The sequence below is a fragment of the Pogoniulus pusillus genome, chromosome 28 (genome assembly GCF_015220805.1).
Source record: "Pogoniulus pusillus isolate bPogPus1 chromosome 28, bPogPus1.pri, whole genome shotgun sequence".
NCBI classification, from domain to species: Eukaryota; Metazoa; Chordata; class Aves; order Piciformes; family Lybiidae; genus Pogoniulus; species Pogoniulus pusillus.
In genome coordinates, this window is record NC_087291.1 from 7,328,010 (window position 1) to 7,350,851 (window position 22,842).

General features: G+C 39.7%; 1 protein-coding gene across 6 annotated transcripts in view; it reads right to left on the reverse strand.

The window, feature by feature from the left end:
• TAX1BP1 (Tax1 binding protein 1) overlaps positions 1 to 22,842 on the reverse strand; it is a 63,425-nt gene that overhangs the window by 36,935 nt on the left and 3,648 nt on the right. For 2 of the 6 annotated variants that reach the window (XM_064167017.1, XM_064167014.1), the window contains exons 1-3: positions 11,472 to 11,577; positions 8,508 to 8,691; positions 557 to 659 (exon numbers count right to left, since the gene is read on the reverse strand). In XM_064167017.1, the coding sequence (XP_064023087.1) occupies positions 557 to 659; positions 8,508 to 8,684 (280 nt within the window). In that variant the 5' untranslated portion in view covers positions 8,685 to 8,691; positions 11,472 to 11,577. Of the gene's footprint in view, positions 1 to 556; positions 660 to 8,507; positions 8,692 to 11,471; positions 11,578 to 22,265; positions 22,390 to 22,842 lie in introns of those variants that run through there. The other 4 variants (XM_064167018.1, XM_064167019.1, XM_064167015.1 and 1 more) reach the window with 3 other exon arrangements.

The window sequence follows — 22,842 nt, forward strand, 5'->3', positions numbered from 1 at the left end:
GTGTTGAATACTACAGACTTGTGCAGTGGTGCAACTCTTTCTGGTTTGCTCTCCACGCTTTTCTTTAAAACTTTCATCATGTTCCTCACTGTCAAAAGATCCTCTCCACCTCCTCAACTACTCTGAACCTTTACCAAACCATCATTTACTTGTCTTTGACAAGTACCACTTTACATCGCAAGAATGATTGTTCATGCCTAGTAACTCTAAGAATTGAAGTCCAGATACTAAAGGTAATGTAAATACACAATGTATTAAGAGCTGCCAAGATTAAAAAAAAAACAAACCTGCTAATGATTAACAAAGTTGCTTTCTGTATTTTAATAGCTTCCAGCAGAGCTTCTCTTTCTATCAGTCATGGATATTGGCCATTACTATGTAAAAACCTACTGAGCCCACATAGTTCACTTTTACAGTTTCAAACAATTAAGAACAGAAAAATTTCCTACAATTTATGTATGTGAAAGTTTAAAACTGTAATACAACCCTCAACATTATGATGAACAGGTTAAGTATTTGAAGAGCTACACAGGATAGAAAATGCAGGTATATTCACCTTGAAAAGTCAGTACACAGTTAACAGTTGATCCTTCCACATAATTTTCTGGCATAGGTGACCAAAGAAATGTGTAGTAATCTCTTGCAGTACTCCAACCAACCTAAAATAAATTATTAAAAAAAAAATAAGCAGAAGAATTTTCTATGTACAGTTAAGATACCATAGTCTGGCCTTTACAACCTACTGTAATAGGTGTATTTCTGCTGCAACATGCAATAAAAAGATACTTAACAATGTTTACAAATCAGGAATATTTTAACAAGCATGTCAAAGATTTAGCATGAATTTTATTAAGCTTGTTACCTAAGGCAGTAAATGGGTTCAAGGCAATAAAAGGGTCTATATAAATTAAAACACCAGACAGTTTTGACTCTACATTAAACTACTATTTCATACATTGTTTTCTTTTGAGATACAAAATATTCAAAAATGCAAAGATTAATTCTGAAGCTTACAGTGAGATTTTCTTAGTGTCTTCCAATGCTATTTTGTGTTCACAATCCATCAGAATACAGCAAGAAAGAAACAAAATGTAGCACTTTCTATTGAAAAGACCAAATTTGCTGGGGCTAAACTAGTACCTTTTTGGACAAATTTTGCAACACAAAATACCATACATATGTGCCACATCTGCAAAGAAAAAAAATGCACAAAAAACTTCAATTAAAAAAATCTACTTTCAGACTTTTCAGGAGTGCAGTCCTGTACAGTAAGAAAAGCTATCTTGTGAAGAAACACATTCTAATACGCTTGAAACAAATGCATCTGAACCTGAAACCTAAAGCAACTACTGTCAAGCAAAAGGATATTAATAGCAGCATAATGGTAAAGGAGAAGAAAGAATATATCAGTTTTATTCCATGGACTGAAAAAGGTAACTAAGATCTTCTTAACATCTATGCATCGTCTGATTTATCGCTAATGGAGTAGGCTATCTTTCTTGAAAGACTTAAGAAGAAGAAAATGGACACACTGATTGCCAGTCTTAATCAGGCAAGGAAGCAGTTCAAGAGGAAAAAAAAGGTCAAACTTTAAATCCCAAAACAAACAAAAAATTACAAACTGTGAGTTCTACTACTTCAACAGACATGACTTCTGAGCTCCAAATGCAGATCAAATCCTCCTTTATAAAGGTTGTGCTGCAATGGTCTTTAGTTCAAATTTTACAAGCATTAAGAACTGATCTGAGGAGCTATCAGTTTTGAAATATAAAACAGATATTTAGATAAAAAAGAACAGCAGAACTGAACTACACAGGCACACATTTTATGTATAAAAAGTAATAATTGGCATTAGTCGAAACAAAAATGTGAATTAATCATTCAGGTGTCTATTATGATACTGATCATTCAGATGTTTATTATGCTTCTTTGCAGTGAGATGTGTGGGAAAATGCTTTGGAAAAAGAGAACTGGTCTTTTTTGGGTTTTTTGGTGGGGTGGTTTTTGTTGTTTTATTAAAAAGGATGAAGAACAGCAAAACTGGATTAAATTTTCACTTTGTTAACTACTGTCACTTTTTTAAGGCAACAATCATTAAAGTAGAGCAGAGTTTCTACACATCCAGTAAAATGGAATCACCTACAACATCTTAAGCTTATTTTAGCCAACATTTTTAAGAGTTCTGCATCTCCTATCAGGGAGCTTTTAAAGAAGTACAAAAAATTAGATTTCCTGAGGTTGTTATTCCCACATTGGTAAATACCTCAGAAATAACAAGGAAAGCTCTTCCAGTAACTTGAAGGTGGTGTGAAAGCAATTTTTCCTTTACAAAAGTTCAGAGGAAAAAAACATTTTCCAAATTTCCACATTAGCCACATCTTCAAATCCAACTCAGATGTTAATACTTATTTTTGCTGAACCTCAGGGAAACATATATGATTACTTGCTGCTCTAAAATACACCAAGGGGATACCTTTTCAAATATAGTTCTCAATGAGTTAAAAACTCTCCATCTTGGTTTTAACTGAATTATGTCCAGGAACAAATGTTGTATAGAACTTTATAAAACTTCAGAAAAGTTTTCATTTCTGTTAAAACAACAACCAAACAAAATATACTCATGCCAGACACACACTCTGTGCTATTTTCCCAAGTAAAATAACATCCTTCCTTGTGATGATTAACTTCTTGCAAAAGGTAGAGAGAAGGAACAAAATCCAGTGAATATAAAACCAGAAATGGTCCCTTCAGGAGCTGAAGTCAACTTCAGATTTGATTTGTCTCATGGATTGTAGGTTTTATTTATTTTAAAGGTATCACATGTTGGGTTGTAAATTTAATAACCTGTTCTGAAACCAGAAGTTATGTAAATTAATAATTTAGCTGTAATCTACATAAGGAATTTAAGTTATTTAAGACTTCATTCACGGATACAAGCAAAAAGAGTAAATATGTAGAGAACAAAAACACTCCTGGCCTGTTTCTTGCAGATGTCACATTTTCAAGTGAGACACTCATCTGTGGGTTACTGATAAACAGAACTGTGATACATCAAGAGCTAGCAGGCAATAGACTGGGCAGTCTATTTCACATGTTTCTCCAGCAATTTCCCCTATTTCCAGTCACCCATCATCTGCTTCTCCTTTCAAAGCTCCCAGTTGTACACCCTTATCTTGAAAATCTGTCTACTTCTTTATGAGGTACATGCAAACTATTGGCACGTGCAGACTACACAAGGGCTCTTTCCACTGCACAGGACATCAGAAGCTGAGTGTCCTCTCTGCATATGTCAAGGCATGACAATGCAGAAAACAAAATATGAACAAATCTCTACTTGCTCATAGTTGCTTTCATTTAAAATGTGTGTGTATTCTGCAGTAAATCAACTCAGCAGCATTATTCAATGTCTTTCCTACTTAATGATTATCATTAACTTCATAGAACTATCTCTTAGATGAAATAAAGGAGGAGTAAAACCAAACTAGTAGTTTTCTGAGAATAAAAAAGCAAAAATCAATTAATGGATGTTTTAGGTCTAGTTGTCTAGATTTAAGAAAAAAAATCTATTAACAGGCTTTAATGAAACTTTATTTTAGTATTATATATCTTTTGACAATGCTCTCTTTGATAAGCCTCATATGAAGTACACAGTGATTTAGGAACACAGGGTAATGACAGACATTACAAAAGCCACATTCAAGAACACAAACATTACAAAATTATACAGCTCAAAATCTTCTTTCTGAATTTCAGAGGAGGGAAAAGGAGAATGACCTGTTGTATTACGCAGAAAGCTTGTTCATCTTAGAACTCAAGTTCATTATCTGATACTCTGATTACTTTCAGAAATCATTGACAACTCTGAAAATGTTTTGCTCAGTTGAAAAAAAAAATTAACATTGTTTCTTAGAGAAAAGAGTACATAAGACTTAGATGATATATTCCCTATGCCAATACAAAAAACCCAAACATTTTATAATTAGAATTAGAAATTAAGTCCCTGCTAATTTGGTATTCAACACATTCTTCTATCTTCTCCATTTCTCTAAATTTTAATGTCACAAACTCCACTCAGAAATCCATTTTAGAGTTAGACAGCTGTGCATGAATGCCAACACTCTTGCTTTCCAGATGTTAACTAACAGATTAACAATCTAAAAACAGAAACCTGATATATCAGCATCTTTTACATATTTCAAGTGATAAGAAATAGCTATCTTGACACACAGCAAACACAGGTGTCAAAGCAAAAAGCAATTGGGTCCAGTATCCTAGAAAGTGCTTTCTCCACAGCAGACTTTGTATGCGCCATAATCCTGAGCTCAACTTGAAAAAGTCACAGTAGTGCAAGAGCTACTGCAGCTCAGAACAGCCTACAACAAACAGCTAGACATAAAAGAAGTTCTCCTAAGCTAAACAGATGAAGAAATTAAATCTTCTAGGACCAGTGAAGCTCATGCTTGACAAAAATGTATCATCTTCAACTAATGAGATCTATATGCTAATCCTGAAATAATCAAACTGCACCCATAAAATACAGTCATGAGGAAAAGCACTCATTAAAGTATTAAGTACACTGCAGTAACAGTAAGGCACAGTGTTTCAAAATAAGTAAACTATGAACTCAAAACTACAACGTTGGTTTTCTCAGTAGATCTGTGACCACATTATGCCACATGCAACTTTGGCTTACTTCAGACCAAGCCATTTAAGACTTCACTTCAGACGTGACCTCACTACTCACACCAAGATAAAAAACTTGTTATACAGCAGAAGCACTAAGGCTGAAACATCTTGGGGCAGAAGATGGCTGCAAGGTATTCTAGACTGTTTATGAAAGGTTGTAATCTTGCAGTATTCTCTCATGCCCAGACATGAAGAATTCCATCTCTTCTTAATAACACATTCAGGCAATTTTTTAACTGGGATTACAGAAACCATATGGTATTTGTTGCAATGTCAAGGGCAGCAACCTCATTTGTTGTATATCTATCTCATAGTTGAGAGAAATATGTCAAAATTATACTGACCAAGTGCCAGGGAGTCCTACTGACTAGCTCCTTGAAGAGTTGGAAGTTTACTTTCCTTAAATTCAAGGTCCTGACTTTACACTTTGCCTGACCCATATCCCTCAGGACTGTGATCTCCAACAGTCTGTGATCATTAATCACCAAAACCCAGGCTACCTCCAACCTTGATGTTGCCCATTAGGTCATCTGGAGACCATCAGGTCCAATATCACATCCCCTCTGGTAGGGCTGACCTTGCTTAAGAAGTTATCCTCTATACACTCCAGGAGTCTTCTGGATTGCCAACAGCTCAACATGCTACTTTTTCATCAGCTGCCAGTTGTTGAAGTCCTCCAGTAGGACAAGATCTTGAAGGCACAAAGCTTCCAGGAGCTGGAGTAAGACAACTAAATCAATAGGCTCCCACTGATCAGTTGGCCAGTGGCAGACACCAATCGCAAGATTCCTTTGGTCTCGGTTTCAGTATCTTATCCACAAGCCTTTGACCTGCTCATGGCTATTCTTCAGACAGCTTTCCTTTCCCTATCTATTTCCTCATGCAAAAGGCACCAGTTTCACCTCTCCCTTCTCGACTGCCCCTTCTGAAGAGCCTGTAGCCATTGACAGCAGCACTCCAGGCATGGGATTCATTCCTTCAGGTTCTAGTAATGGCAACCAAGTCATAGCTCTCTAGCAACACGGTGGCCTCCAGGTCACATTGGTTGACCATGCTGCACGCCTTAGTATAGAGGCACTTCAGCTGATTTGTTTGACATGCCTTTAAGAAATCCCTCCTAATTCTTTGGAGCTAGTTAAGTTGCATCTCTTTCTTGGCTCCTACTACCTCAGAAGCCCCTTGTTCACCCCTGTAAGATGCCAGGTATGCTGCAGTGTACTCAGCAAACCTCATATCAAAAGGTTTAGGGCCCCCTGTAGTATGTCATCCCTCTAGCCATAACATGTCACCCCACAGCCTGGCATAGGCAAGCCTGATTATTATACCCCTCCCCATTCCAGACTAGTTTAAAGCCATGTCAACGAGCCCCAGAAGCTCACTTTTTCACATTAGCCTGCATAACACTAACAGCAGCTACGATGATGACAAATGCAAAAGTACCCAGAATTAGAAGTCTATTTGACATCTAGTGCACATTAAGGAAAGATTTAAAAGCTCACAAGACAGAAATTAAGAGTCTGTTTATGAAATTAGATTTTAATTCTGGAACTCTTAGCTCCTTAAACAGGAAGCAAGAAGCAGGAATCTCATTCCATACTTACTTTCTACACTAACCTGAAATTACCACTAGGGTTTTTTGACTAGCCTACCTTTTCCCTTTGTCCAGTATTCTCTGTTACAACACTAGTAGCTTTTCATGCAATTCCAGGCAAATGTTAAATTACACCATCTTAAACAAGTTTATTTTCTAAGCAATGTATTCACCTCAGACAGACAAGGTGGACTTCTACTCCTGCTAGGTAAACGGTCAATGAATCAATTATTTGAGTTCCACCACAGAAGCCTCCCTTTCCTTGCATACTAGGCCAATACAGAAGGCCATTAAATTACTGCTTTTGTGATTACAGATAGGATAAATGGTAGAACCTCTGCCCATTTCATCAGTTTTCAAACCACTTCCAGGTGGTTTGTTGATCAGAAACAATCACTTCTCTAGAAGTCTCTAATTTTTACACTCAAGTCACAGTATGGTACAACTCTTGTCTATTATCTATCCCAAGACAACTATATTTTCACTATTTATTTTACTGTAAACATTACTCATGCACAGACATAGTTGTAGACACAGACAGTTGAACAGCTGGCACCATTTAACCCATTGTACTGTAACTATACTGAAAGTATATTCAACATAAGCTGAAACAGTTACAAAATAATTTTCAGCCTTTTCTCCATCTCACAATGACTCTTTTGCCTGTGTTGATGAGATTTAGGTAACTGGAAATCCAGATGGATAATTCCATCTTAAAAAATCCAGTCCCAAAATGCTGGTCTCAACCTCAAGCAGTTTCCCATTATTATGCAAGACCTTGTTTCACATAAATGACAGGAAGCACAAGTAAGCCACAGTATGTAAAAGGAATTTTTCCTTTCATCAGTAATACTTTATGTCAGCTCAGCCTGCTCCTCATATGACAGTCAAATCTGTATTACCTGTCATTGCTAAAGAAGAAAACTCATACAATAGTTTATAAAATCTATTCTGAATACCAAAATGAAATAAAGATACCTGTACCTTGTACACAGCATTTGATGTAGTCGTTGAGAAACTGTTTCAAGCTTTTAAAAAAAATCCTAATGAGTATTTTTAAAGTCCTATCTGATTGCCTCCCCCATTTAGATCAACAAAGCCAAAACATTCACTTCTCCAGTTACACTTACATAATTTCAAAATGGTTATGTGTAATATGAACAGCACCTTCTTTAAAGTTTCATTAGTGCTGTGAACTAAACATTCAATTATGCTCTGTTACACTATTTGTCAAGACTCTGCAGATAATAAAGAGATATATACACCTATTTTTAAGAACTTGCCACTAGAGAATGTGCCTGTTTGTACATCAATGCCTCCCAGGCACTATTTAGTGACTGTATAATCTCTGCACATTGCATTAAAAATGCTTCTGCTGCTACAAAACACAGTGTTTCTATTTCACAGAAGAGCAATTTATATCGAATAAAGATGAACAACCCACTGGTGATCTGCAGATTAGAGTGAAATCAAGCACTTACATTCCTAAAGAGCATATGATTCGGAGGTAAGTGTCCTCCTGTACCAAGATACTGTTACCCATCTCCATGCCCTCTACCAAAGCACCAATTCTGTAAAGCCAAATCAAAACTCCTATTGACCGTTTAAGTATGGAATTTAAGCACCATCTACTTACAGCTATAATGACAAAGACATACAGATGAAGGTTTGAAATAGAAGCAGATGCAAGAATTAATGGCTGTTTAATTCCATACACCAAACTTTATTAACCTTTCAAAATAATTTAATGTGGCCTTACCTCTCCTCCTTTTTCCAAGCGCCTCTTTTGAGTCATTTTACTGACATATACTGTTCAACCTGTTCTAGCAACAAAAATGACTCAGGGATGTGGGCCAGGATATCTCCAGCTTAGTCTTTGTTCTTTCCATACACATTTCACCCTTACTCTGGCTCATACTTTTCATATAGTCTTATTTACATCACTCTGTGTCTACACATCTCTTCTCATATCATTGCCATTTAATTAATGCATAAGACCACTGCAGTACATCTCCCCTTTACTCCAGCAGACTGAAAGCATACTCACTCCTCTGGTTCTCATCTCAAATTTGACCCCTGTTACAAAACCCACACTCTTATAGCAAGAAAATACACCACTTAAGTGACATTCCACTTAAGTTTGAGAAAGCTTTTACTGTTGTTGAATTCTTTTTTCTAACTGGTAATAGAAGACAGAAAACATCTGAGTAATAGAACAAGCCTTACTTACCTTGAAAATACCAACCCAGTCTTTTTGATGAGGATGGATAAACTGGGTCAGAGTGTAGTGGCATTCAAGGTGGGTGTTCGGAAGGTAACTTTTTGCCACATTTTGAAAAATCACATGTGCAAAATTGGAAGTCTGCAAAGTGTTAGATGAAGATGGAACTTCTTGAAAGGATGACATGACTGATCTGTAACAAAATTATAGAAATTGCTACTTCAATATTCTTCAATATAGCAGATAGATGAGTTAGATTACAAAATTCAATCTATTTTAAATACATGAGACAGAGAAACCTAAAAAGGACCTCCTCTATTCTGGAAACAGACAGCTATAGACTAAGTTCATCAACATATACCGTCTCAGCATCACTTCAAAACAATCACCTCTCAGAATATAAAGGTGGTTATTTCAGCAATGACATCAAGATGTAGATAAATCACTGCTCAGCTGAATGTCATCAGAATTCTCTCTCAGGTACAGCAACAAAAAGTGCAAAAAAAAAGTGATGGTGTGAAAACACAGCAGGGGTCATTCTTAATGAAATATTCTTAATGATTCTGGATGTGGCAAGAAAGAATAAAGCAAACTCTGTAGCTTCCCTACTTAAAGCTTTTCTCAGGATCTGTATTGCTCAGTGCTTTTCACACACAGTCTGTCTTTCCCTCACAGTAAATATAGAAAAATTCAATTTTAAGGCATTTTTTAAAGTAAGAAAGTTAATCTAAACAGGAGGATTAGTTTGGTTTTTTTTTTTTTTTTTCCTTTTTCTCCGGAGTTCCTTTGCTTTCATTTAGCAGTCTGTGGTCATCTTTTACTTCTCTCACTGTAACAGGCTCCCAGCCCTTCATGTTTAGTTTTATTACTATGCATGGTTTGATGGATTAGCACTAATCAGCTGGACTGCAAAAGCTCTTAATCATGCTTTCCATTCACCACCTCATTCAGAAAACACAGTGCTAAAAATTACAGCAATTCAAAATGCTTCACAAGCAGAACAAGAATGTCTCTTCCTCCGATCCAGCAATATCTGCCAAGAGTGCAAGATGAGAAAGGAAGAATTTCGAGTGCTTGATTTCAATGTACAACAATAGGCTTGTTGAAATGTTTTAAACTAGGAGCACTGGGGCCTTATACATCCAAGACATCTCTAAAAGGATGAGCCATCCAATTCTTCCAAATGTTATTAAAAGTAGTGTTATACTGACCAAATTTATGCTTTGTATGAGGTAACTGCCAACCTGTCATAATATATTACTTTCACTGATGATAGACATGGAAACCAATCCTAAAAAAAGGGATGGATCACTGTCAATCTTAAGTTCAAAGGCTACAGGATGGGCACACATAGCCTTAAAAAAAACCAACTCTTTTCAGCAGTTAAAAATAAGTAGCAAAGAGCTATCTTTCCCTAAAAGATATACTCTGGAATAAACAGGTATTGATTATTAAAAACAACAAAAAAGTAAACACAGATCTTTTTTATATTTAAGCCCTCAATGTTTTAAGCTTATTACTGCCTAATTTATTGCAAATCATGAAGTAAATACAGCCAACCACTGCATTACTTTGATGTATCAGATATTAAACAAAAAAACAGTTTTTCTACCCTGAGCAACAAAAGTAATGAGATAAAATGCCAAGCATGTGAATGTCAAGAGATATAAAGGACAAACCCAAGAATTTACACAAACAATGAATTGGGCAAAGCCTGCCTTTGAGAAACAGTAAGATAAACATAAATCCTATCCACTATCCAACTTCAGAGTCCAGAAAAACACAACAAATTTTATGGCACAGTAAACCCCACAAAACTCCCACATCTCTCAAACCAGAGGATCACATTTAAGACTACTGAATTCTGCGCTGAACTATAAATGGTATGAAGCAGCAGTTGCTACAATTCTAATAGGAAAACAGTCTTCATCTTTTCCAAGTACAATAAATTCATTAAGTAATTCAGTAGTACCTGAAGCCAAATAATCTTGACATGAAACAGTCTGTTCCACTTTTCATTACTTTTAAGTGCAAAAAGAGTACGCAGAGCAAAAAAATCCAAACATTGATTTCTGCACTGCCAGCTGCCACTGCCGAGTGAAACCAGTGAAGGGCAGACACTTTCCAAGCCAAAGCAGAACTATTCACAAATCTGAACTTGTACAGACCAGCAGAATCATCTGGGATTACTGCTCTGTAGTAGGAAAATCCCCAGAGCTTAGGTGAAGCTGAGATCTGCTTACAGTTCAAGGATAGTTTAGGGGATGCTGGATGCTTTCTTATTTAGCTCACAGCTACCGGTTGGGAAACCGAAGAGGAGGAGGAGAAAGCAGAAGAGCTACATTTAGGCTTCGTTACTAACATATGACAAGCGATTCCCTCTGGGAGGCTGAACGAGGTGGTTAGTTTTACGCACCGAAAAGGGCAGGAGGAGGAAAAGCTCGTCAGGCAGGGAAAACAAAAGCAGGATAAACTGCAACACCCAATCCGTCTGCTCCGGGAGTCCTTCAGCTGGGTGGGACAGGACGCAATTGACGCCCCTAGCCCCTACCGGCCCTGTCTTACCCTGTACATCGGGGACAGCGGCGCCTTTTCGTTTTCTGTCCCTTCCCCACCTGCCTGCACCGCCAGCGTCAGGCACAGCCTCAGCCGCCCGCCGGGGATCACCTTTGCTCCGGGCCTTCGCAACGCGCTCGCCACCGCGACAGGGGAGTTCCGTCCCCTCCCGCAGCGCGGCCGCCCGGGCCTGGCGCACCCCAGCACAGCCGCCGCTCTCTCCTTTCTCCTCCCCCCAGGACCGAGGCCGGCCCGAAACAGACGTGGGGGGAGGAGTGGGGGACGGCTTCCCGGTGGCGCAGAACCGAGGTCCACGATCTAATGACCCCACTCGCACCAATGGTTGCCAGAAGCTGGCAGCAGAGGAGGTGTGAAACTCACCCGTCCCCCACAGCCGGACCCCAGAAAGCCCCTTACCTAGACAGATGCGGAGAACGTCCGTGACATCAACAACATGGGGCCTCCGCCATCAGCGCCTCATAACGCCGCCTACCCGCGTCACTTCCAGCCCCAGCCCTGCCCGTGCGGGGGCGGGCTGCCGGCAGCGAGCCGGAGCCGCCAGCCCAAGCCCCGCGGGCCTGCGGGCTTTCACACGGGCTCGCTCCTTCGGGTGAGGCCACAGCGCCTGCCCCACGCTGTGATCCCAGCATGAGTACAGCAATGCCGCCCTCACCTTAATAAACTGCATCTTGTGCTCACCTCAGTTCCTTCCCTACACATTCGGTATTACATTATAATATTCGTGCACGGTCACTTAATCATTCTCTCCTCGGTCCCACTTCCAAAGCACAGGCACACTTGCACGTCCCAAACCTCCACTATTAATCTCCCAGCCTTCTTGGGTCTTCCCAAGCCAAGAGAGGGTTGAGGTAATAGTGAGCAGAAATGCGTACGCGCAGTTCTCCTGCTTGCGTACGTCGGCATGATACCCACGACAGTAAATTACCTCCTAAACATGCTGATTACTTGGTTTTCACCCAGAGACAAGTCGTGAGAGTAACAGGGGTGAGTGACAACAGTATCACAGTATCACAGAATTATTAGGATTGGAAGAGACCTCACAGATCATCAAGTCCAACCCTTTACCACAGAGCTCAAGGCCAGACCATGGCACCAAGTGCCACGTCCAATCCTGCCTTGAACAGCTCCAGGGACGGCGACTCCACCACCTCCCCCAGGCAGCCCATTCCAGTGTCCAATGACTCTCTCAGTGAAGAACTTTCTCCTCACCTCCAGCCTAAATTTCCCCTGGCGCAGCTTGAGGCTGTGTCCTCTCATTCTGGCGCTGGCCACCTGAGAGAAGAGAGCAACCTCCTCCTGGCCACAACCACCCCTCAGGTAGTTGTAGACAGCAATAAGGGCACCCCTGAGCCTCCTCTTCTCCAGGCTAACCAACCCCAGCTCCCTCAGCCTCTCCTCGTAGGGCTGTGCTCAAAGCCTCTCCCCAGCCTCGTCGCCCTTCTCTGGACACGCTCAAGCATTTCGATGTCCTTCATCGGGAGGCAGGACTTCCCCAGCACACTTAGTGTTGATTGCCACCATGAACTGTCTTGAAGTCATCACCTTTGCCTCTTTGATACTGCTGTTCCTTACATATTTCCACATGTATTCTCAATAAATAGGCTATATGGAGAAAGGTTATCATTTATAATAATAATATGAATATTATAGGATTAATTATTACAATTCTTTACTTAGGTTTTTTTACTAGTTTATCTGCTTTTTCATGGTTGGTCCTAATGGAAAGGAAACTAAGCTGGAGCACAGAAACTGTCCTTTTCAGTAATCAGGGACATTCATTCTGTCTTACACTTCTTGTTTCTGAAAACAGTCGAGTCTTCAGATGTATAACAGACTACCAAGTACTCCCTTGGTCTGTATTACACCATAATCTCTTATATCACAGTATCACAGTATCACCAAGGTTGGAAGAGACCTCGTAGATAGATCACCAAGTCCAACCCTTTACCACAGAGCTCAAGGCTAGACCATGGCACCAAGTGCCACGTCCAATCTTGCCTTGAACAGCTCCAGGGACAGCAACTCCACCACCTCCCCGGGCAGCCCATTCCAGTGTCCAATGACTCTCTCAGGGAAGAACTTTCTCCTCACCTCAAGCCTAAATCTCCCCTGGCGTAGATTGAGGCTGTGTCCTCTAATTCTGGTGCTGGCCACCTGAGAGAAGAGAGCAACCTCCCCCTGTCCACAACCTCCCCTCAGGTAGCTGTAGACAGCAATAAGGTCACCCCTGAGCCTCCTCTTCTCCAGGCTAACCAATCCCAGCTCCCTCAGCCTCTCCTCGTAGGGCTGTGCTCAAGGCCTCTCCCCAGCCTCGTCGCCCTTCTCTGGACACGCTCAAGCATCTCAATGTCCCTCCTAAACTGGGGGGCCCAGAACTGAACACAGTACTCAAGGTGTGGTCTAACTAGTGCAGAGTACAGGGGCAGAATGACCTCCCTGCTCCTGCTGACCACACCATTCCTGATGCAGGCCAGTATCACACATATATGCCATTTTCCCTTGAAAGCAATAAATTCCTTGCTCTCTCTCCTTTAAGTCCAGATCACTTTTTTATAGTGTAAAATGAAAACAGTATGTTAATCAGAAAACCAATAAATATCTCTAAGGAGGTGGGGAGAGCTACTTATCTCTGTTCTCCACTTCTCACTGCTCTTTGCTCTGTATGACCTGATAAAGGGCAAATAGTCACAAGACACTGTTCTCACATGGGGCTTGGGGAGAACATGAGGTTTACTGTTACCAGCCGGGAAGTATCAATGTTAGTAAGACTAACAAGTAGTTTTGCTTTCATTGGACACCATTATAATGCTGGTTTATGGGAATATAATGGGAAGTTTGAAATAAAGCTGGTTTTTTGCATCACAGCTTTGCAGTGAGTACCTGGAAATTAATATGTTTCCTAATTAAGAGGAAAAAAATCCCAAATTCTGAGGTTTTTTTTTAAAGAAGCTTGAGGTATTTCTGTGCTAAGTTCATAAACGTTTGTTCAGTCAAAAGAGTTAGTTACAGTTTAGTCACAATTCAGTACCCCACCTGGAGTATTGTGTGCAGTTCTGGAGCCCCCAACACAGGAAGGACATGGAACTGTTAGAGAGAGTCCAGAGGAGGGCCACAAAGATAATGAGAGGGCTCCAGCAGCTCTGCTACAAGAGTTGGGGCTCTTCAGCCTGGAGAAGTGAAGGCTTTGAGGAGACCTTACTGTGGCCTTCCAGTATCTGAAGTGGGCTACAGGAAGGCTAGGTAGGGACTAATGACAAGGTCTTGTAATGATGGGACAGGAAGTAACGGGTTTAAACTGGCAGAGGAGAGATTCAAACTAAATGTTAGGAAAGGTTTGGGTTAGGGTTAGGTTACAGTGAGGGTGGTGAGACACTGGTACAGGTTGCCCATGGAGGCTGTGGCTGCTCCCTCCCTGGAGGTGTTCAAGGCCAACCTGCATGAGGCCTTGAGCAACCTGTTCTATTGGGAGGTGTCCCCACTTGTGGTGGGGGGTTGGAACTGGATGATCCTTGAGGTCCCTTCTAATGTAAAACATTCTATGATTCTATTATTATTTATCATAGAATCATAAAACAATTTGAGTTGGAAGGGACCTCCAAAGGTCATCTAGTCCAACTCCCCTGCAGTCAGCAAGGACATGCTGCACTAATTCAGTTTGCCCAGAGCCCTGATGAGCCTGACCTTGCCTATCTCCAACGATGGGGCCTCAACTATCTCCTTGGGCAACCTGTTCCAGTGCCTCACTACCTCCTAACATCCAACCTAAATCTCTTTTCTAGTTTAAAAACACTGCCCTTCATCCTGCCACTTCAGGCCTTTGTAAACAGTCCCTCTTCTGCCTTCTTGTTGGCCACCTTTAGGTACTAGAATGTTACTACTAGGTCTCTGTGGAGTCTTCTCCAAGCTGAAATCAGAGCATGTTTCTGGCTTCTTGGTAGACATCTCTGCATAACTTGCAAACTGTTGTTCGTGATGAAATGTTACAAAATCTTACTGCTGACTTCTATTCAGTAATGATTTGTATATAATTTTGTTACATACTTCAACTTGATCTCCAAAAACACCAAGCAAAAATATTTCTCTTTATCCAGTCTGTAAAAAAATAAGCCAAGCTGACAAATGTGAGAAAGGCAAAGGAAAAGAAATACAAGGAAAGCAGGACTGCCCAGATTCACAGATCACTTGCTGTGCAATTTAATATTCAAGATGACTGCAAATAGACCATTCCATCTTCCTGTTCTCTTCCCCATCCTTTTCCTCTCGATTTCTCTCCCTTCTCCACATCTACCTCTTTCTCTCCTGCACAATACATTTCCCCCTTTTTTTTCCCCCAAACTCATAACACCTGGGTTCTGTTGGAGTCTCCTCCCACCCCAGGTGTCACCACTTTGCCCTCCCTGCCCACTCCCCTTTTCAATCTGGATTCTATTGGGAGTCTCCTCCCACCCCAGGTGTCACCACTTAGCCCCCCCCACCCACTTCCCTTAATAAGTGGCCCCAGGAAAGGCAAGCCTCAAGCTTGCCCAACTGGGCAGAAGGATCCTCCTTGGATCATCACCGGTGAGTCCTCTGTGGTGCTTCACTGGGTGAATGGTGGAGGGGATTCAAAGGCCGGGGGGCCTGGTGGGCCCCCTGGCTAGGTAGGGCTAGGTCTCATGATTGCTCTGACATCGCTCACAGGTGCTGGGTAGGCTTCCTTAGGCTGAGTTTCTCCGTGTTGAGTTGCTTCTTTCAGCTCACTGAGGGTGACCTGGAGTACTCGGCTGAACCTATACCAGATCATGGAGGAACACATCCAAGCAAGTCTTGAATATCTCCAAGCCTCTTCCAGTGTTCTGTCGCCCTCACAGTCAAAAAATTCTCCTTTGTGTTTACTAGAAACACTTCCTATGCCTCAGCTTCCAGTCATTGCCCCTTGTCCTGTCATCAGGTATTTATGATGCTAAATCTGCATTTAAGAGGCAAAACAAGGTACATATGCTGGTTCTCACATGTATAGTGTAAATATTAGGACTAATAAATCAAGCATAATCTTTTATTTTCTTGTACTTTAATCTGCAATTTTCAGGAAAAAAAAATGCAATTTTGAACTCTGTGTCTCATATAATCTAGTGATGTATGTTTCCTTAATTATTTATTCTTTATGTGTTGTCATATAGGTATTTGTATCCTAAATTTAAATGGCAATTTTATCCCTCTAGAATGTACAGTTATTTTACAGAAAGACAGTGCAGAGCCTTGTCTCATTTTGTTATTACCCCTTTGAGAAGTGAAGGACTTTACCCAAATGGAGAAGTTGTGTACTGTGCTTCCAGGAAAAGAAAGCAAGAAAGAAAGAATTTGAACTGGTAACACTTGCACTTGCTCTGAGTATTAATGGTTGAACATCTTAGTCTTAGTTTTCTAGGCAGGGATCATGATATGAACCTTTTGGAAAACACACTTTTGACTAGCAAAAAAACCCAAACCAAAACACTACTTTTCTGGCTATACTTGCATTCTATGCCAAGTATTTTAAATTGTAAAGTAAAAAAGAAGTTTTATATTCACATTTCCAGTGAATCACAAGTCTTGTGAGGCTCTCTAACACCGACACACTAATGCAATCAGAAAAGTTTGTGACAAGCATGATGGCAATAATCCCATCTCCTCTTGACTCAATCCTCACTTTTCCAGTCCCACTGATTTCAGTAACAGGAAACTCTTTTTACTTGCTTCACTTTTTATGTATACCAGGACTGTACTCTAAGCATGTAGAAGTGGTGTTTAGCCAGTATTTAGGTGGGGGTTTTAAGACAAAAATAGTGAAAGCCAAGTATTTTGTTAATATCCAATTATCCCTGTATATGTCATAGAATCAGAACCATGGTGGCTGGAAGGAATCTCCAGAGCAGGCTGAAGGGGAATATGTTTCGCAGAGCCTTTCCTGCCTCATTTTAAATTTTGTCTCTTGCCTCATCCTTTTGCCCTGTATTTATCTGAAAATAAAAAGATGACAGAACCTTTTTCTCAGCGTCTCAATTTCTTAAAAGGACAAATAATAGCAGGTTCAGATAGTGGTTTTGTCAGAAATATTAAATAAGGTAAATATGAATGTGATGCAGTGGCTGGATTAGATTCAAAAGAAGTCTGAAGTTCAGAGTGGGGCATAAAGATCTCCTGCTTTGTAGTTATACTAAGACCACCTTTGCCATGATGAGACGAGACTAGTCTTTCTTCAGGCATGAGATGAACAAGAAATAAAACCCTTAAGCAGCTAACTGGAATTGCCAAAGGAAGTATGAGGCAATTATGGAGTTTCAAGAAACTGAGTCAGCCATGTTTGGAAAATATTTGCTATTTTCATACTATCTTTTAAACCTCTGAGCTCCTTTAGCAGTTTATAGCCTTGGAAGTAGAAATGGATCCCCATTACATCTGTTTAACCCTGAGTATATTTGAACTTTTATTCAGATCTAGAGCTTGACATTTTTTGTTTAATTTTCTGTGTTACAGCCTGACCCAAAGCCATAGTGAGTTTTGGATCCACCCCCAAATTTTTCCCCCTGAGGCTCATCTCTGCTTTGTGTGAGTGACAGAAAGAAAAATATTCTACTTTTTATTTCCAGAGAGTTGCTTTTTGCTGTGGATATTCAATCTATTGGCATGACATGGTGGTATCGATGAAGTGTGGTAAGTAAATGCTTCAGTTCTAATTATTTGATACAATTTTGATTTGACTCCTACTTCAGCACTCCCAACTTTTAAAAGTATAGGCCATGTGAGATGTAAAATATATATATATATACTGATGTCACTAATCAGAAGCTCTTTCTGGTCACGTTGTAAAACACACTTAATCAACTTCTTTAAGATTATGTTACAGAAAGCTATTAACTATACTCTTAAACCAGTTAAATAGTTATAAATAATGTTTGATATTACAGCTGACAAGAGTGAATTGCCCTGCGTTTAAGGAAACCTAATCACAGGGCATGCAAACCTTGCCTTTCCAGTAAGATATGTGGAACTGTTGTTAACATTTCCTATTAAGGAGCAAGTTTCTCTCTGTATATTTTGGATTTCTTTTCCAGCACTTAATTGCAGCTGATGAAGAAAAGCCATTTAAAAGCTGCCAGGATTTTTAAATCTGTATGAGTGAGATTGATTCAATTTGTGGGTTTTCCCAAAAGAGTATAGGTGAGAGCAGACATGTAAATTCTGTATGTGTGTGCATGGATGTGTGTGACAGAGAGAGAAGAGAGCAAGAGCTTACTACTAAGGTGTGAGACTTGGCAGCACTGCGCCGTACAATGGGCACAAGAAACCGCATGTCTGTAAATGACCACATTTGAATTGCTGCTACTTCTCTGTTGGGTTACTGTATTGTTAGAGTGAAAAGGAATGGTTTTAATAAATGCAAATAATGAATTAAATGCTTGCACATACCGAGGCTTTTACTCTCTGGTGTGTAATTAACATATGTGCACTGGAGACCCAGGTCTGGGGGAGTGTTTCATTTCTCATTTATGATGTTTGCAATGTTTTTTTCCTTTGTAACATACCTCTTACTGGCATGCACAGAACTCCATGTAAATGACCACTGAGTAGGTGTCACTTAAATCTTAGCAGATATAGAACAGGTAAATACCCTTGTCTGGTATGCTTTGGTAGAATTACTGTTTCTCTTGGCCTTTTATCTTTGCTATCTGAGAGTAATAGGAAGCTCCCAAATGACCAACATTTTGTTTTCAGAGGCAGGAAAACTGCTGGCAGCAGGAAACAAACAAGCAATTAGATTTCCAGGGTTTTGTACCTCAAGACACAATGCTTAAACTCTCAGGGACTGAAAACAAAAAGACACGTTCTGCAGCTACCTACAGTGTGCTTCTTGTATCCCCTTCTGAGTTCCCCTCCAGCACTGGCTGCCACCGTTGACAGAGCACAGAAGTGTCTGTGTATTGTATCTGCAAGAAGCTCAGCAGCTTTCCTGTTTTCTCATAATGGTATATATTTTTCTTAAAGCATCTAAAGATGACTGAGTCATCATCCTAATGCTGTCTCTTGGTCCCCTATCCTGGATCTAGGAGTTCTGGTGTCAACAGCCACTTTACTAGTTTTTCTTGCTCCTTGGCTCCCTGAGCAGAATCATCTGCTGCATCACATTCTCAAACTGGGGAGCTTGGCAGAGCTGCATAACTTCCTGACAAGGTCAGTACCATGCAGGAGTTTGTCTGTCAGTTGGGTGTATTTGATCTGGCACCAAAAGAACATCTGTCAGGGTATGCAGCATAGTGATGAGTGGTGTATTTGTCCGGGGACTTGAGAAAGAGAGCAATTCAGGCTGCTTTTCTACCTGGCCCCACATTCATCTTGGAGAGATGTGCCTCTCTATATCTCTTATGTGGCTGTTTCTAAGGAAAACTTTTCAGTCAGCAGATCTTGAGTATAGGTTCTCACTTTCTTCTACTGACTGAATTCTGAAACTCCTACACCATAAGTTCTTAAATTCTATGAAGAAACAATAACCATGGGTTAACACACATTACATACAAATCAATTACTAGGAGGCACAGTGTTAAAATTCAATTTTAATCCATCCCCCCGAATATTCATTGTTCTGTTGTCAACATTGTGCAGAGAGGAGCACACTGGATTTGCTGTGCAAATTTATGTGCAGAAAGAAACATAGTCTTTATGATTCTGTTTGGTCAGTACCACTTAGAAATACTGCTGGGATTTGAACAGGATTGAGCAGAATTGAGCAGCACTGAATAATCTGAGAAAATAAGGAGAGTAGGCTGAGTAACTGAACAGACTTAGGTCATTATGATAAGGAGGCACAGCTGCAGAAAAGTGGCCTTGGGGGGCTAGTGGAGAGGCTGCTATCTGTAGCTGAGCTGTGCAATGATGGCAGGCTGGTCAGCCTCGGGAACAAGCAATGTTGTGACTAAGTTGCTGCAAAGGGGAACTAAGGGGGGTAGGTCGTCAGGCCTGCCTCTATGCGTGTGGACAGCCCATACTCTGCTTTGTAAGCCTATCAAAGTACATGCTCCTCTACCAAATTCCACTATACAGGTATCACTCTTAGCTTCAATAAACAGATTGACCATTATGCATCACATTGGTGTAAGCCCAGTGTCTCTCTCTCTCTTGCATGGCCTAGAAGAGAGGCCAACTCAGCAAAATACAAACTATTTTTACCACACGTAGCCTGGCATTTTCTTAAAGCTTTCATACCTCTCATACTTTTTTCTTATTCCATAAATTAATGTCCTTATAAATTAGTAACCCTAAGGAGTATTTTTGAAAGGCAGAATGCTGCCGTGCTTACACTTCTACAACTTTCTAAACCAAAAGATACAAATTTAATAAATGGCTCTCCCCTTTGCTAATAAATACTTTATGTTGTAATGTGGCAAAGTTAGTAATATTGTCCAAAGTGGAGTTATGTGTTCTTGTGTTTCAGAACTGGAACCTTTCGGTCAAAATATAACTTATATTACTAATGTGGGTAACAGCTCTTAAAACCAGTATTGTCACAGCTATGACATGTGGCTTTCATTCACTACATGGCAGAGGATCTATCTGTCCTGTAGTAAGTGTTTTGTACACAAACATCATCCTTAGAAGCTGCTTTAACAGTAGGTGTTCCAGTTATCTTTACTGGGATATGTCAGTGGGCAGCATTTGCTGTCTATCTGAATATTTTGAATATACCATGTTTGTGCTAAAGGAGACTTTGTGAAAGCTTTATGAAACTGCCTGCTAAAATGTTAACACTGAGACCTGACTGGACTTGTCAATACTGTTATTAACACTGCCTGTAAACAGTGCAACATTTCCTTAAAACTGGGTGATAAGACACCAAGTTATTGTAACAGTTTCTGAGATCTTTACCCATTATAAACTGACTATTGAGAGAGAGAGAGAGGTATTAATTTTAGCATTCCCAGAATCCACACATTTTTTTTTGCCTGTCAGAAGAGATGCCAAAAGCAAATTTGTAGTTCTCTCTCCTTCCCAGACCTTTCTTGACTTGCAGTCCCCATTCTGCTGCAATTAGTGAACTGTCAAGGGAAAGTTCCTTGGCTGAATATTCTTTCTAGTCCTCTTCAAAATTTAAATATAGTTAGACTTAGTTTTCATTGCATTAATCACTGGGCCAAATCAGCTCATTTGTCAATGGGAATGTCCACAAGCTTCCAAGTGGGATGAAATTTTCCCCACAAAAGATCTTAGGAATTGCATCTATTCAGTGTCTAACATCATCCGGATTTGCCATTTATATATTGCTTTTTGATCATTTCACACTCAACATTTCACTTGGAAACCATTTATATCACAACTGTACTTGGCCCTCAGTATTACTGGATAGCATGAAACACACTCAGTGATGGTATGAAAGTTATTTCCAATAGGGCTCATGAAGAACAGCTGAGCAAGTACAACCTCCTGACCTCAAAGTGTTTGTTTACTGGGAACTATATTCCAGTTCCCTACATTTAATCTGTCTTGGACCAGGCTGACATTCCCTTTTTAGATTTATTGTAGAATAGAGGCTATTACAAACACAGTGTTGTCACTGCTTATCTAATAAAATTATAATAGGATTATATTACTCTAGTGATAATGATACATTTATGTTCATCTTTAAAGGTTAGTTACCAAAGTTTGATTCCATGTTCAGTGAAAATAAGGTGTTACTGGGGGAAAAAAAATAAACATGAGTATACATTATGTTAGTTTTACATTGCATTTACTACATTATCCTCATCATGTAAATGCAATGTAAAACTAACATAATGTGTACTCATGTTTATATGTATATAATATATACTACCTATAAATAAAAAACAACAATTTTGACTAAATTGATTTTCCTAAATCAACAGCTCCAGGTTCTGGAAGCTCGTCACAATGTTTTTCTTGTGCACCTTTCAACTACTTTTAATTATATTCAAGGTATTAAATTAATTTGTTATTAAAAATGGCATTCTTGTTTGCATTTCTGCTAATGGTGCTAATTGTTATTACTGGCACCATTCGGCTTAAAATAATAGCCATATTTTCATTTTAAGAGGAGACTCTTAAATGTATTTCTTAATTAGATAGAACTAGTTACTTTTAATATAAGAAACATCTCTCTCTTTAATGTATGCTCTTAATTTATCTCCCAGCTCAGACAACAAAAATCAAATCTTTTTTTACCTTCAATAAGTTGTACCACAATAATGGCAGTGCTTTCATCTCTGTGTGGAACACAGGAGATATTTTATCCACGGTGACTTGTGCACTTTCTTGCAAAGTCCTTCTATGTTCTTTTGTATGTTTCCTATATAGATGAAATTTCAAAGGAATTAAATGTATTAATTGCCTGTACAAAACATAAAATCAACTCACATTTTTAGTATAGAAATGCTGATTATGTTGAATTATAGTACTCAAATATCAGTGTCTCTTTGTCAGAAGTTGCTCTTTCGATCTGCAGGAGGTTGTTACCATGTACTAATTCTTCTATCAAGCCATTGAAGAGTAATGCACCTTACTGGTCTGAGAACCTTACGTTAAGAATTTCAACAGAGGCAAGATCACCTCCCATTTTGTCAAAGCCAGGACTTTGCTCAGGAGCATGCCACACAAAGAAAATGTCTCTAAAGCAATGTGCTTTACATTCTGGTGTAGGAAAATTGAAAGACTGAGTTAGTGCAAGGATTGCTCTTTCTACATCATGAAGAGGTTAAGGATTTTATCAACGTAATGTGAAATCAATGCTTTTAAATGGATA